General features: G+C 34.0%; 1 protein-coding gene across 3 annotated transcripts in view; it reads left to right on the top strand.

Annotated features, from left to right (window-relative positions):
* Positions 1 to 14,038, top strand: part of gbe1b (glucan (1,4-alpha-), branching enzyme 1b) — a 252,713-nt gene that overhangs the window by 61,742 nt on the left and 176,933 nt on the right. For all 3 annotated transcript variants that reach the window (XR_012390607.1, XR_012390608.1, XM_068213679.2), the window contains exons 4-6: positions 5,017 to 5,142; positions 6,056 to 6,191; positions 13,345 to 13,435. Coding sequence is in view for 1 of the 3 variants with exons in the window: in XM_068213679.2 (XP_068069780.1) it covers positions 5,017 to 5,142; positions 6,056 to 6,191; positions 13,345 to 13,435 (353 nt within the window). In the remaining 2 variants the exon portion in view is untranslated. The remainder of the gene's footprint in view (positions 1 to 5,016; positions 5,143 to 6,055; positions 6,192 to 13,344; positions 13,436 to 14,038) is intronic.

Raw genomic sequence — 14,038 nt, 5'->3', positions numbered from 1 at the left:
ATTATCTCCGTGTAAGTTCAGACTTCGCAAGTTTGATCAAGGCTGCAGTCTCTTCTTCTCAGTTTGATATGGAAAAGCAGATTATACCGAGGACACGGGTAAATCTTCAAAGGGAACAGTGTACTTTATAACTTCATTCACATCACCCTGGCTTCGTTGTTTCACTTTCTCAACAATAAAATGTAAACATGATTTAAGGAACTGCCTATTTTCATTTTAATATTAGCAACTTAGACAGCAGACATGTTGAGGCGTCGTGCTGCATAAGATGAGCGTCATCTTCACTGTGTGGATATTTATAACAAAACGGAGCCGATAACATCTGCCTCCTTTCAATTTCAGTGAAAATACGAAACATAGCCTCTCTTTTGCTGAGTATCAGTTTTAAGAATCGATAATGGCCATTTTAAAAGTATAACATACAATAAGTTTATACATTATAGGAAATAAATGCGATCAGTCAATATACAGGATGTACGTGGTTACATTAATCATTAACTTATCTCTGCGCTCAGCCAAAACACGTTACCTGAGAACAAGTAATAGATTCCAATGCCCAAAGTCAGGGAATATGTCGTTAGATAAAGACAACAAGATGAGTGAAATATCCCGTTTAATAAATATAGTGAGATTAGATCCAGCGGGAGATGCTTGATGAGAAGTCCGACTAGCAGAGCTCTGATCTGGGTAGATGGGCTGAGTGTGATTAAATGTTGAATGTGATGAGTTTTCAACAATACTAAATTGAAACTTTATTTTTTTACATGGTTTAATAATTTTTTGTTATTAAAATTGAAGTTCCTGTTTCAAAGCTTACAGATAGATGGCTAATTTGTATTTCATTGACACTTTTGGCACTTTTTTGGAGTATTTTCATAAGTTTTGTTTTTCCTGTAAATGATTCAATAAATACCGTACCGTGACATTCATACCGAGGTATTACCGTACCGTGAAATTCTGATACCGTTACATCCCTAATAAACATATATATATATATATATATAAACATATATAAACATATATATATATATATATATATAAACATATATATATATATATATATATATATATATATATATATATATATATATATATATATATATATATATATATATATATATATATATATATATATATATATATGTTTATATATGTTTATATATGTTTATATATATGTTTATATATGTTTTTATATATATATATATATATATATATATATATATATGTTTATATATATATATATATATATATATAAACATATATAAACATATATATGTGTGTGTGTATATATATATATATATATATATATATATATATATATATATATATATATATTTTTTTTATATATATATATATATATTTATATATATATATATATATATATATATATATATATATATATATATATATATATATATATATATATATATATATATATATATATATATATATATATATATAATTATTTTAAATAACTTCCGGACACAACTGTATCTGATCGAGCAACAACCCGAGTATGTCTGCGATCTGGAGGTATTATAAAGTTGATGATGACAACATTGTCATAGAAAACTGTGAGGTGTGTATACTTGTGCTTGCAAGAGGTGAAGAATTGATGTCATTTATTTCTTGATTGTTTAAGCTACCTCACAGAAGTGCTCTAATTGTTAATATAGCTGTTGAATGTTCAAATAAAGTAAAGTAAATAAAAAATTAGGAACATCCTGCATCAGTTTTTTCGCTGTTCTTTATTATTTTTTACGTATTATAGAAGTATCGGTTTGGGTTTCGGTATCGGTAGATACTCAAAGTCAAGTGACTCAGACTCGAGGGCAAAAAACCTGAACGGAACATCCCATATTCACATAATGCATCTTTAGAGTGCACAAGTTCGTTTTTTTTCCAATGCAGATGCACTGCTGGCTTGCAAACATGTATTCCAGGCTCCTAGTTGAAAACATGTACATTTTTCAGCTGCAACTAAAACTGACGATTTAGCTTCATACTTTGTATGGGATATACACTTTTTGATTGGCTGATTACCACAGACAAACACAGAACACCCAAACACCAAATTTTTGAATGTTTTGTTAGTTCATCATCCTGTGAGAAAATGGTTGATGGTTCCCTAGTAAAGACAAAGGAGTGGAAGTAGCATTGAAAATGTGCCTTTCATGCAAGTTTAGGTGCAATAAGTGACAGGTCTTACAATGTACCTAGTTTTGCAATACCTCAGCCGTTTTATGTCCAAAGTAATCCCACACCACAGATGTTGACTGTTTTAGCCCAAATCCTACTGTGCTGAAGTCATCATCCCTGTTTATGCAGGCTATATGTCTTTAGGCTCAGTCTCCTGTTTTTGTGCTCTGTTTAGGCGCGCTGCGTTATGAATCGTGCTATCAGGTGATTTAGAAATTGAGCACGTCCTACGTGTTTACGCACAATTCTGACAACTGATTTCTTCTGACTATAAAATACAAACTATTACTATTGCTACAGAGCTAGACTGTCATACACATATACTGTATACAAATATAAAGTATTAGAATAAAACAGATTTGGTTTTCACCATTTTAAAAACCTGACAGCCCAAATTCCTATTCACTTTCATCATACAAAAATGGAGCCTAAAAATTCTGCTACAGTTTTATATGTATATAGTTCTAAAACATTTGCATGACAGTGAGAAACTGGTGACATAATCTTCATACGTGAGTGATCTATTTTTTTTTTTTAAACACTGGCAGAACCACAAGTTCCCACATAATCTTCCTTTCTCTTTCAGTCTGCAATCGTAATGTAGGGCATATTTGGTAAAAATGGAAAGCCTTTGATCTATTATTCATTTTACTCTTTCAAGTTTGTATGTATATGCCCGTAAAGCAAGTGCCAAGCTAAAAATATGAGCAAACACAGATGTGTTTTCCAGAATGGCTGCACGTTTATTACGCTGTTTGATTTTTATAGAGTGATGTTAAAGGGGGTGTAGAATGAAAATCATACTTTTACCATGTTTAAGTGCACTAATTTGATGCCCAGTGCATCTACCTGCACAGAACATGTTAAAAAATAGAAAATTCTGGTAAATTTGTTTTTTGTAAGCTTTTCTCTAAAAGCTTACAGGTATGGTAAAAAACGCAGCATTTAGATTACACTACTCTAGTTCTTGTAGTGATGTTGGATATTTCTTGCTTTTAATATGCATCTTTCCACCCTCAGTGCCACTACAGCAGCCATTCCTGTTTACTCACTGTAGCAGCTCAAGATTGGCATTGTGTGAATCAGTATAAAAAAGCAGTACAGCAAAAAAAAAAAAAAAAAAAGATTACAAATGTAAACAGAAATTAGCTTATTTTATGAATATTAATAATCAACAATAACGGTTTATTCTTTATTATTAATATTCCGGCTTAAGCTTCGGTCAATTTGGTCAAACAAACATGTGATTGTATATGATTCTGCCCGCTTGACCAAGCGGACTCCCGGGTTATGAATATTAATTATCAACAATAACGAATTATAATTAATCATTAACATTCTGGATTAATTTATTGTTTATTTGACCAAACAAACATAACCAGAACAGCCGCTCTTCCAAGTGGATACGGTAACGATCTATTCATTTCGAAAAGGGAATTATTACTACTTCTTGTGAAGTAGATTAATCTTTCATAAGTTTTAATCAACTTAAAACAGCTAGGCAGGGGAATCTGTCTTTCAATGACTTTTTCTGTGAGGCAAACAATACAATTCATTTGATTATAATGGGATTTTAATGTCTTTTTATGGGGCAGGAATGTCTTTGAAGCTCTCGGCCCCCCTCTCTGGAAAAGCTCTAGATAACGAAAGGTGTCACGGACACCCAGACTTTGTGGCACCAGGAGTCGTGAAAACCCACACAAGAGACTCCTTAATAAAATCAATAAGTATTTTTATCTATGGACAGTACGCTACACAAATATTATGATGTTGATGAACCGCATAAGAGTCTCCATTGACTCCCAAAATCTGAGCTGTTGAAATTCCCTTTTTGAAGGAAATGTGCTGAAAAATGTGGTCAAAAAATTTGACGAGGGTCAATCCAACACTGTTTCTGAACGAACAGGTCACTATGAGCGCTTCAAACTCTAAATCTAGTATGTACCTTGACATTTTGAGTCCTTTTCCAAATGTCCATTTTGAAAGTGTTTTCTAACCCTTTCACAAACATCCTAATTATATTGTGAAATTGCTGATATTTTGATTCTTGAAAATGTGTAAGAAAACGTATTTGGTTTGAACAGCTTAATAATTTTTTGGTAATTTTGGGTAAAACTTAAGAAAAAAAACAAAAACAAAAAAAATTACATTTAAAATCCAACTGAAGCCCAAATTGAAAGTTTACACACTCAAGCTATTCTAAACATATATTTTTTTCCTATTTTGAACACAAAACAAGATATTATGAAGAATGTTGGAATAAAACAACAGCCAAAGTAATATTAAAAAAATACTATAGAAGTCAATGGTTGTTTACTCCAACACACTTCAGTACATCTTTTGTGTTCAACAGAAGAAAGAAACTCAAGCAGGTTTAAAACAGGTGGGGGAAGAGTATATGATGACTAAATTTTCATTTCTAGTGTGAACATTTCTTTAATTTACCCAAATTTGTGTTGAAACAGCCCAACATTTTTAGACTGGTTATCAGATCTATAACCATGCAGTTTTTCTCTTTACAAAAACTATCTGGTAACTGCTTGTTGCTACAAATAGTTTTTCAGCACAGCTCATGCTGTACACTCAAAAGTCATATTTTTCCAGCACAAACATGTTTGACCTCCAGCGGTCATCCTCAGCTCAAACGTCCTCTTTCTCTTGTACCGGCTGACCTTTCTCCATGAGATCAGCCCTTTATTCCTGCTCTCTGGCAGCTGTAAACACATTTTGTGTTAGCGGCATTACCCGGTGCCCGCGTGCCAACCCTCTTGCTGTGCCCTTGCTGTTTCATCCCTCATTTGTCTTTTCTCTTCCCAGGTGGTTGTTCACACCAGTGCGGGTGAGCGGCTCTACCGAATCTCTCCTTGGGCAAAGTATGTGACCAGGCATGAGAAGTCCGTCATCTATGATTGGGTGCACTGGGACCCTCCTCAACCTTACATTGTAAGTGATTATTTCCCCCCGTGGCAGTGAGACACAACTCTTTATTTGGTAGTCATTACTTATTAGGTTTGCTTGGCTTTTAATGCCTCTGTTCTAATGATGTCTGAGAACAAGATCTAGTAAGTGGGAATTGTATGGAAGCTTATTTCCATCGTGAGTGAGTGAGTGAGTAAATATATATGTGTATAGTGAATGAATGAATGAATGAATAATGATAATACACAAAAATTAAATGCATAAATGACAATATAAAAATAATAAACAGAAAATAAATAAATTAATAAAAATAATAGTAAGAAAAATAAATAAATTGAATCAATAAATACATAAATAAACATCATAACAGTAATAACAATAGTAAATAAGCATAAATAAATTAATGAAAAATATAAAACCATAAATAAAAACATTAATAATAATAATAATAATAATGAACAAATAAAATACATAAATGAAGATAATTAATAATAAACAAAAATAATTATAAATAAATAAAAATAATAATAAAATAAGATTAACAATAAAAAATTAAATCAATAGATACATAAATAAATAAACATAATATCAATAATAAATAAGCACAAATGAATACATTCATAACTAAAAATATAAATTAATAAATAAAAAATTTAAATTATAATAATAAATAAAAAAGCAAATAAATAAGTGTAGTAGTAGTAGTAGTAGTAGTAGTAGTAGTAATAATAATAATAATAATAATAATAATAATAATAATAATAATAATAATAAACAAAAAAAAAAAAACACTTGGAAACACATGGAAAACATCACAAAAAAAAAAATCTTACAATCTGTGTGGACAAAAAAAGAAGTCAGTGTTTTAGCCTGCACTCTCATCTTAAATTTGGATGAAGAATTATTTGAGAATGTTTCCTTGTCTTTTCTGTGCCAGCACAAGCATCCCCGTCCACAGAAGCCCAGGAGCTTGCGGATATACGAGTCCCATGTTGGCATTGCTTCTCCAGAGGGCAAAATTGCGTCCTACAGCAACTTCACCCACAATGTGCTGCCCCGCATCAAAGATCTGGGTAAAAGACTGCTTCACTAACACAAAACCGAGGACACAATGAGGCTTTGATTTCAACTGACTTTTACTCAAATTGACTTTCAGGTCACTTTAACAGCTTTTAGTATGGTGTTTTGCTTAAATGTTTAATTTATTTAATTTATTATTTTGTTGGGTTTTTTGTTTTGTTTATTGGTTTCTGTTTGTTTTTGTTTTAGTTGGTTAATTTTAGTTTGGTTTATTTTTTCTTTGTTTTGTTCTTTTTGTTTGTTTTTTGTTTTAGTTTAGTTTAGATTAGCTTTGTTTTCTTCTTTTTGCTTCTGTTTTGTTATTTTAGTTTTGTTTTTGTTTTGTTCTTTTGTTCTTGTTGTTTTGTAATTGTTTTTATTGATTTGTTTTGTTCTTCTTTGTTTTGTTGTTATTGTTTTTTGTTTGTTTGTTTTTTGGTTTAGTTGGTTTTGTTGTTCTTTTTTGTTATTTTGTTCTTTTTGTTTTGTTTATATTTTGTTCCTTTTGTTTTGTGATTGTTTGTTTTTGTTTTTTGTTTTGCTCTTTTTGTTTTATAAATGTTTTTTGTTGTTGTTTTTTGTTTTTTTGTTTTGTTACATTAATTTGTATTTTGTCATTAACATTTTACAAAACAAATATATATTCTGCTTTGATTTGTGTTGTAATTATTTGTTTTTCTTTTTTTTCTTTTAGCTTGTGTTATTATTTTTTTATAGCTTAAGAAACATTCAAACAGTATCATTTTAATGTTAGTTTAGTTGGCTAATATGTTTTGTTTGTTTTTGTCAGTTGTTTGTTTGTATTCATATTTCTTTTAGGTTCGTGTGTGTGTGTGTGTGTGTGTGTGTGTGTGTGTGTGTGTGTGTGTGTGTGTGTGTGTGTGTGTGTGTGTGTGYGYGTGTGTGTGTGTGTGTGTGCGCGTGTGTGTGCGCGCGCGTGTGCGTGCGCGTTTGTGTGTGTGTGTTTCTAGACTGATGTGCATGTGTGTTTGATTTTGTGTTCTTATAGTTTGCCTTTGTTGTACTACACTCTTGATTTTGCTTGAAAACAATACATTTAAACAATTCTCCCATTTTATACTTTCAATTTGACAAGCTTTAACACTCTTCCCAGCTCATTGTTTAATCAAATTATTTTAGGTGAAAAGAAGACATTTGACAGTTTAGACAAGGGAATATAATTATCACACAGTGTTATTCTCTAGAAAAGACAGATTCATTTATTTCTCCTAACAAGAAGCAAAATGAATTCTATCAATAATAGCCCTTTAAAGTGCTTAATACTTTTCTATGCGTTTACAGAAATGTACAGTATCATGGCATTAAGTAAAATACCTTGCAATATCAGTGCTTAATAGATGGTAATCATTGATAGCATCACAGTAATATTTGTAAGGATGCAGACAGTTATTTTTAGCCCATAGAGGGGTGATGTTGTTCCTGCCAGTATCCGAGCAGCGCCGGTGCTTAACCTGACAGACCTGCACACTCATCCAACTTTTCCTGCGGGTCAACACTCTGTTTACAGTGTGTGTAGTGTTCATTAGTGCTGTGCTGGAGAGAGCTGTGTTTCAGTGATCCTCTGGGTTTTGAAGATGCATAGGGCTTTTTCAAGTAGAGAAGATGAGCTGTGGGTTACAGATTGGGATGTTTTAATTGTTACAGAGACTTTTTTCCCAAAGTTAATACTTTTTGGCTTTGCAAATAAGTGGGTTTTTATTTTGCAGATGAAAAAAAGGTCCCAAGCAGGACCAGCACATCTGTGCATCTCAGAGCTCAATCCAAACAATCAAACAATTGTCAAATATAAAACCCTCCAGAGGTTCCCAAACTTTTCAGATTTTCTTTCTTCTTTTAAAGACACAAAAATATTGTAAAGAAAGCTGAAACTCTGAAAACTTAATACAGTTGAAGTCTGACTTATTCACCCCCTCTGTTTATTTTAAGAACCTAGGCACAAAGTCTAAAGTGCATGAGGCAAGCATCACTGTAAGTGTATGTCCGATTCCTCTTTTGCACTTTTTGAGGATGGAAAAATGTGGTTTGCGTCGTGGCGCATGGGCTAACAGGGTTGTCTCTTGTTCTCTAATTAGTTATGAGTTTATTTTGAGCATAACCTGCATTAAACCAAATAGAGTGTTTCAGCTCCCCTTATCTTCAAGAGTCAGTTGCATCATGCCATGGTGCCTTTTCTATTTACATAGTGAATATTGTTGGTGTAAAAACTGAACACTACACTTATAGTAAGAGAACAGCTTCCTCCTTTTGGCCTCTTATCTTTTTTCTTTTTACTCTTTACTTTCGTGGATAAGGAAGGGGTGTTGTACACTCCGCGTCTTGTGCCTTGTTGTGTCGGGTGTATGATACGGCCCCAAAGTTTTACTAACTCATTTCTAACAATTGATTTATTTTATCTCTGCCATGATGACCGTACATAACATTTTACTAGATTTTTTTCTAGATACCAGTATTCAGTTTAAAGGGGATTTTAAAGGCTTAACTTGGTTAGGTAATAAAAATATTGTTGGTAATAAAATATTACTGATAATAATATAAATTCCTTTCTCCGTTAAACATCATGTGGGAAAAATAAAAATAATAATAATAATAATAAATATAGGAGGGTGAAAATTTTGGCTTTAACTGTATATGTTTTGTGCTTGACAGAAGAATGAAAATGATAAATGTTTGGAACATGGGTGAGTAAATGATGACGGAATTGCAATTTATTAGGTGAACTATTCTTTTAAGTTCACTGTAAATACATTAAGTACACACACTCTTTTGTAAATAAAGTGCAACCTTTAAATAATAGAAACACAGGCTCATTAAGTGCAAATGAGCAATGTACACATGCACTCAATGAAGGCCACAAAAGACCCTAAGGGACCGCTGTTTGTAAACAAAATACTTTTTATAGAAATATCCTGGTGGTGTTTTTGAATATTAAAAAGACATTGAAAACCTTCCTAACTCCAACACTGTCAAAGAGACGTCAGCGTGCGTGCATGTTTACACTGTAAAATGACCGTCTTCCCATATGAAATCCTACAATGCCATTCACAATAACAAACATGATGATAGAATAATTCATGCATATGTCCGTGCGCTAAACCCGAGTGTTATCGCACTGCGTCTGCCGTTCCCTAGAGTTCTCATTGTTTTGAGCTAACCGGTTTGCATTTCCCTAGACATATGTGGTTCTGGCATCTAAAAAGCTGGGAAAAGAGCTCCGTGTGTGTGTGTGCGTGCGCGCACATGTGTGTGTGCATGTGCGCAAGTGCGTGTGTGTGTGTGTGTGTTTGTACGCTCACGCATCATCGGTGAGACGAGCCCCTGGCGCTGTCACACCTCATCAAAAATCCCCAAACTTTCTCTGAGGAAGATAGCTAGGAAGATAGATAGATAAATAAATAAACCAATCTGCTCAGAGGAAGAAAAAACTATACGAGACGAGGCTGGATCTCCCTCCTGAGTCTTTCCGTACCGTTTCAAAGCTGTGTCAGTGCAGCTAGTGCCTGCGTGGGGGAACCAAACACTGCTTTTGTGCTGGATTCGGGTGGAGAAGACTCGCGTATGACCCGATGAGTCATTCAGATGTTGGGTTATTTTGTGTTTCAATTATAATAAGTTGGTAAGTAAAGCAGCTTCTTTAAATGACTGTCATTGGTGTTTTCAATGATTTCATTGGAGCAAGAAAAGTGTTTCGCTGGTTTTGGAAATGGTCTGTGAACTGCATCACTGTTGAAGAATTAATATCCCTGCTGTGATTTTTTTTTTATTTTTTTTTTCAAAGATTTTTTAACAGAGCAAGGAATTTTTCACAGTATTTACTAAATGTTTTTTTTTTTTCTTCTGAAAAAGTCTTATTTGTTTTATTTTGTCTAGAATAAAAGCAGTTTTTTATAAATAAAAAACAATTTAAGGTCAATATTATTATCCCCTTAGGAGATATTTTTTTGTGTAAAATGGCATGCCTAATAACCTTAAAGGTGCGGTAGGTGATCCGCCAAAATGCTAAGCGTTAGCATAATTGCTTTGAAAACACAGTCCCTCCCCTGCTGTCCAAAGCACGTCTACTGATATCACGAACGCGCACCCCAGTGACATCACCTGTTGAAGAAGTGCAGCAAGGAGGAGCATTATTGATGTGGTTAAAGGTGTCTTATGAAATAAAAAAAAAATAGTCACATCAATCTTTCGCCAGAAGATTGGCCGAACAACACTTCTGTGCATATAACCCATTTGTAAAACAACAAAATCTACATAAGCTTTGTGTAACTAAAATACTTTTAAAACGTAACACTACCTGGCTAAAAGAAATACTTCAGCCATGTTGTCGTCCTTCCTCCAGCGTGCAAAAGTAACTCCTTTCTTTTTACTGCTGTCGCTGTCTTGTGTGCATTTTCACATAATTGATCTGTCTGTGTGAACAGGAGTGCACAAATTCTACATTTTTTTTGACTGACAGTTTGGGCTCATCTCATTTTCGTCCACTGTTTGTCCAGGCTGGGCCATGGGGGCAGCAGTCTTAGGAGAGAACCCCATGCTTCCTACTCCCTAGACACTTCCTACAGCACCTCCAAGGGGATCCCGAGGTGTTCCAAGGCCAGCCAAGAGACATAGTCCCTCCAGCATGTGCTGGGTTTTCCCAGAGGCCTCTTCCTGGTAGGACATGCCTGGAACACCTCCCTAGGTACAGTAGGCATCAAGTAGGCTTTCCAAAAAAGATGCTGAGCCACCTTAGCTGACTTCTCTCGTTGTGGAGGAGCCCTATCTATAAGGATGTTGCCTGCCACCCTGTGAAGAAAACTAATTTCCTTTTCTTGTATCTCAGAACTTGTCCTTTCATTCATGACCCAAGGCTCATGACCATAGGTGAGAGTAGGAATGTAGATTGACCGGTAGCTTTGAAAGCTTTGCCTTTTGGCTCAGCTCCTTCTTTATGACAGCGGACTGGTACATTGACCTCATTACTGCCGCCGCTGCACCAATCTCTCTGTCAATTTTCTTAGTCCTTTACTCATGAACAAAAAGTAGTCGTTACCTCTACTTGGGATAACAACTTTCCTCCAACCATGAGATGGCAAAACACCTTTTTCTGCTGGATCACCATGGCCTCGAACTTGGAGGTGCTAATTCTCATCCTAGCAGCATCATACTCTGCAGCAAATGTTTAAAAGTCTATGTTTGATGAAGCCAAGAGAACAGTATCGTCTGCGAATAACAGAGATGAAATCCTGTGGTCATCGAACGGGACCCTCTCCAGCCCAAGTCTGCACTTTTGAAATTCTCTCTGTAAAAATTATTGATTTAATTGGTGGCGAAGAGCAGCCTTGCCAGAGGTCAACATACACTGAAAACAAGTCTGACTTATTGCCGACAATGTGAACCAAACTCTTACTCTGTTCATACAGGAATGGGAGAGCCCTTAAAAGAGCACCACTGACCTTATACTTCCAGAGCACACTCCACAGAATGCCATAAGGGGAAATGGTTGTATGCCTTCTCCAACAGTGTGTGTTCCTTGAACAGTAAGAATGATTAATAAACACATATAAAACTTGCTTTGGCGCATTTTGCACTCACACACAAGCATAACGCGCCAAAGCCTAAGTGAACCTCGCTTTGGCACACCTCTTCCAATTGGGCCAGGGCCGGCCAAATGAACCGTGTCTAAACCCGATTCAGAGCACTCACACTTCTCTAACGATCCAGGAAATTACCCTGGGCACAGTTTGGATAGCATAGTGCGAGTATGCCCTTAATCTGACCTGTCACCTAAGACCTTTTTGCCTTGAGAGACCCTACCAGGGCCATTAACCCCCGACAACGAAGCTCTTAGGATCACTTAGGCACTCAAACCTCTCCACCATGATAAGGTCGCGGTTCATGGAGGAGACGGTTTGGGCTCCTTATGAGAATTATGGGAATTACAGGCCTGACCAATTTTATTGGATGAACTTTTTTTTATCTCATGCCCTACTCAGAAAATAAAAATACATATTTACATTATTTAATTTAATCATTACTATCGGAATGTGAAAAGACTCAACCAGCACAACAAAAAAGGGTTTTGAAGACATTTTATTATTTATAACATTTTACATTTTATAACAATATTATTTTTTTTTATTGTCTACAGAACAAACCATTGTTCGACAGTGATTTGCCTGATTACTCGAACTTGCCTAATTACCCTTTTCAAGTCTTTCAGTGGTACTTTAAGCTAGTATACTAGTATCTTAAAGCATTTCTAGTAAAATATTATTTACTGTCATCATGGCAAAAAATAAAACAGTTCAGTTATTACAACTATTGTGTTTAGAAATGTTGAAAAAATATTCTTGGCGAAAGTTGTGGAAAAATATATAGGAGGTCTAACAATTCTAACTTCAACTGTATTTGGTGTAGTTGTGTTCAGTAATGTGTAAATTTCAATGTGTGTGTGAAATTTGGTAAGCTTTTCGCTTATAGTTGTTTCTCGTTAATGAAAAAAAACAAACAAAAAAAAAACAGATGTTTGTAAATGATGTAAAGCCGTTGTTCTCTGTGTGGGCATTTCCAGTTCACAGTTGCCATCGGGTCTAAAAAAATTCAGTAGCAGCAGCAGAATTTGTAATTTTCGGCTCCCACGTGCTTATTTGGAAAGTTAAAAGTGGCTAAAGTAAAAGTGTGCTGTAGGTAACGATTTAAAGGTTTAAGCTTCTTATAAGATTTAAGCTGCTTTAAAAGAATAGTTGATCCTGTTGAATTAATATGATGTCATTGTTTCCTCACCCCGCTCATGCTATAAAAATATGTGCTAGCTTTATTTTGGAAAAATATCATTAGATATGCGTTTATTTATTAATTTTTTTAATGTGATTTTAAAAGGTTATATATACATTTACATATATATATATATATATATATATATATATATATATATATATATATATATATATATATATATATATATATATATATATATATATATATATATATGGTATTGTTGCAACTGACATTACAATGTATTGTTATTTGTTGTAATTAAATAAATTAATTGCTGCATGAAGTCTTTGTGTGATAAAGTCTTTTTTTCTGTGGAGCTAAAGTTTCTTCTGGCTGTTGTGTTTAAGAAAAGTCTCTCCTAACAGTTATGCTTTCTTTCTGTCTTATACACAGGTTATAACAGCATTCAGCTGATGGCCATCATGGAGCATGCCTATTATGCTAGCTTCGGTTACCAGGTCACGAGTTTTTTTGCAGCATCAAGGTAAACAGCTAAAAACTAGAAAGTCTTTAAATCCATTTTTAGTTTTACTCTTGTCATGGTCTAAAATTCATTAGATAATCCTTTTGCTTGTTACAATACTATGATATGGTAGGTTGATACAAAAAAACTACTAACAACCGGATATTTTAGGAAAGATGAAATATGTAGCAGAAGGTTATATGTAAAGAGCTAAATATGCGAGACACTAAAAATGGAGCTGGAATACAGGAATATTTCTGGAAAAACTAAACAAAAAAAAAACAGGATAACCGACATACATGACCTATGAGGCATTTTAAGCTTATCTTCACAGACACAATGTGGCTTTTGTAGAATTGCGCATCTTTTAAAGCCTCTCACTTATAAAAATGAGCTTCAAATGAAACTCTGAAGCTATAACTAAAACAAAAACTGTTCATATATACATTACTTTTCTTCCCCAGTCCACTGTCCTGTATCATAATAAAAGCGTCCTTTGAAATTATTTGGTTGTTGTTCTGCGAAAACTTGTTCTGGATTTTTCTTAAAACTAATTCTAATATTCTTAAAACACTGAAAAAGTAGTAAAAAAAACTTTGTTAATAAAACACAAAAAATTACTTT

The sequence above is a fragment of the Danio rerio genome, chromosome 15 (genome assembly GCF_049306965.1).
Source record: "Danio rerio strain Tuebingen ecotype United States chromosome 15, GRCz12tu, whole genome shotgun sequence".
In the NCBI taxonomy this organism is placed as follows: Eukaryota; Metazoa; Chordata; class Actinopteri; order Cypriniformes; family Danionidae; genus Danio; species Danio rerio.
The sequence above is the reverse complement of the archived record's forward strand: the minus strand, read 5'-3'. Positions and strand labels throughout refer to the sequence as shown.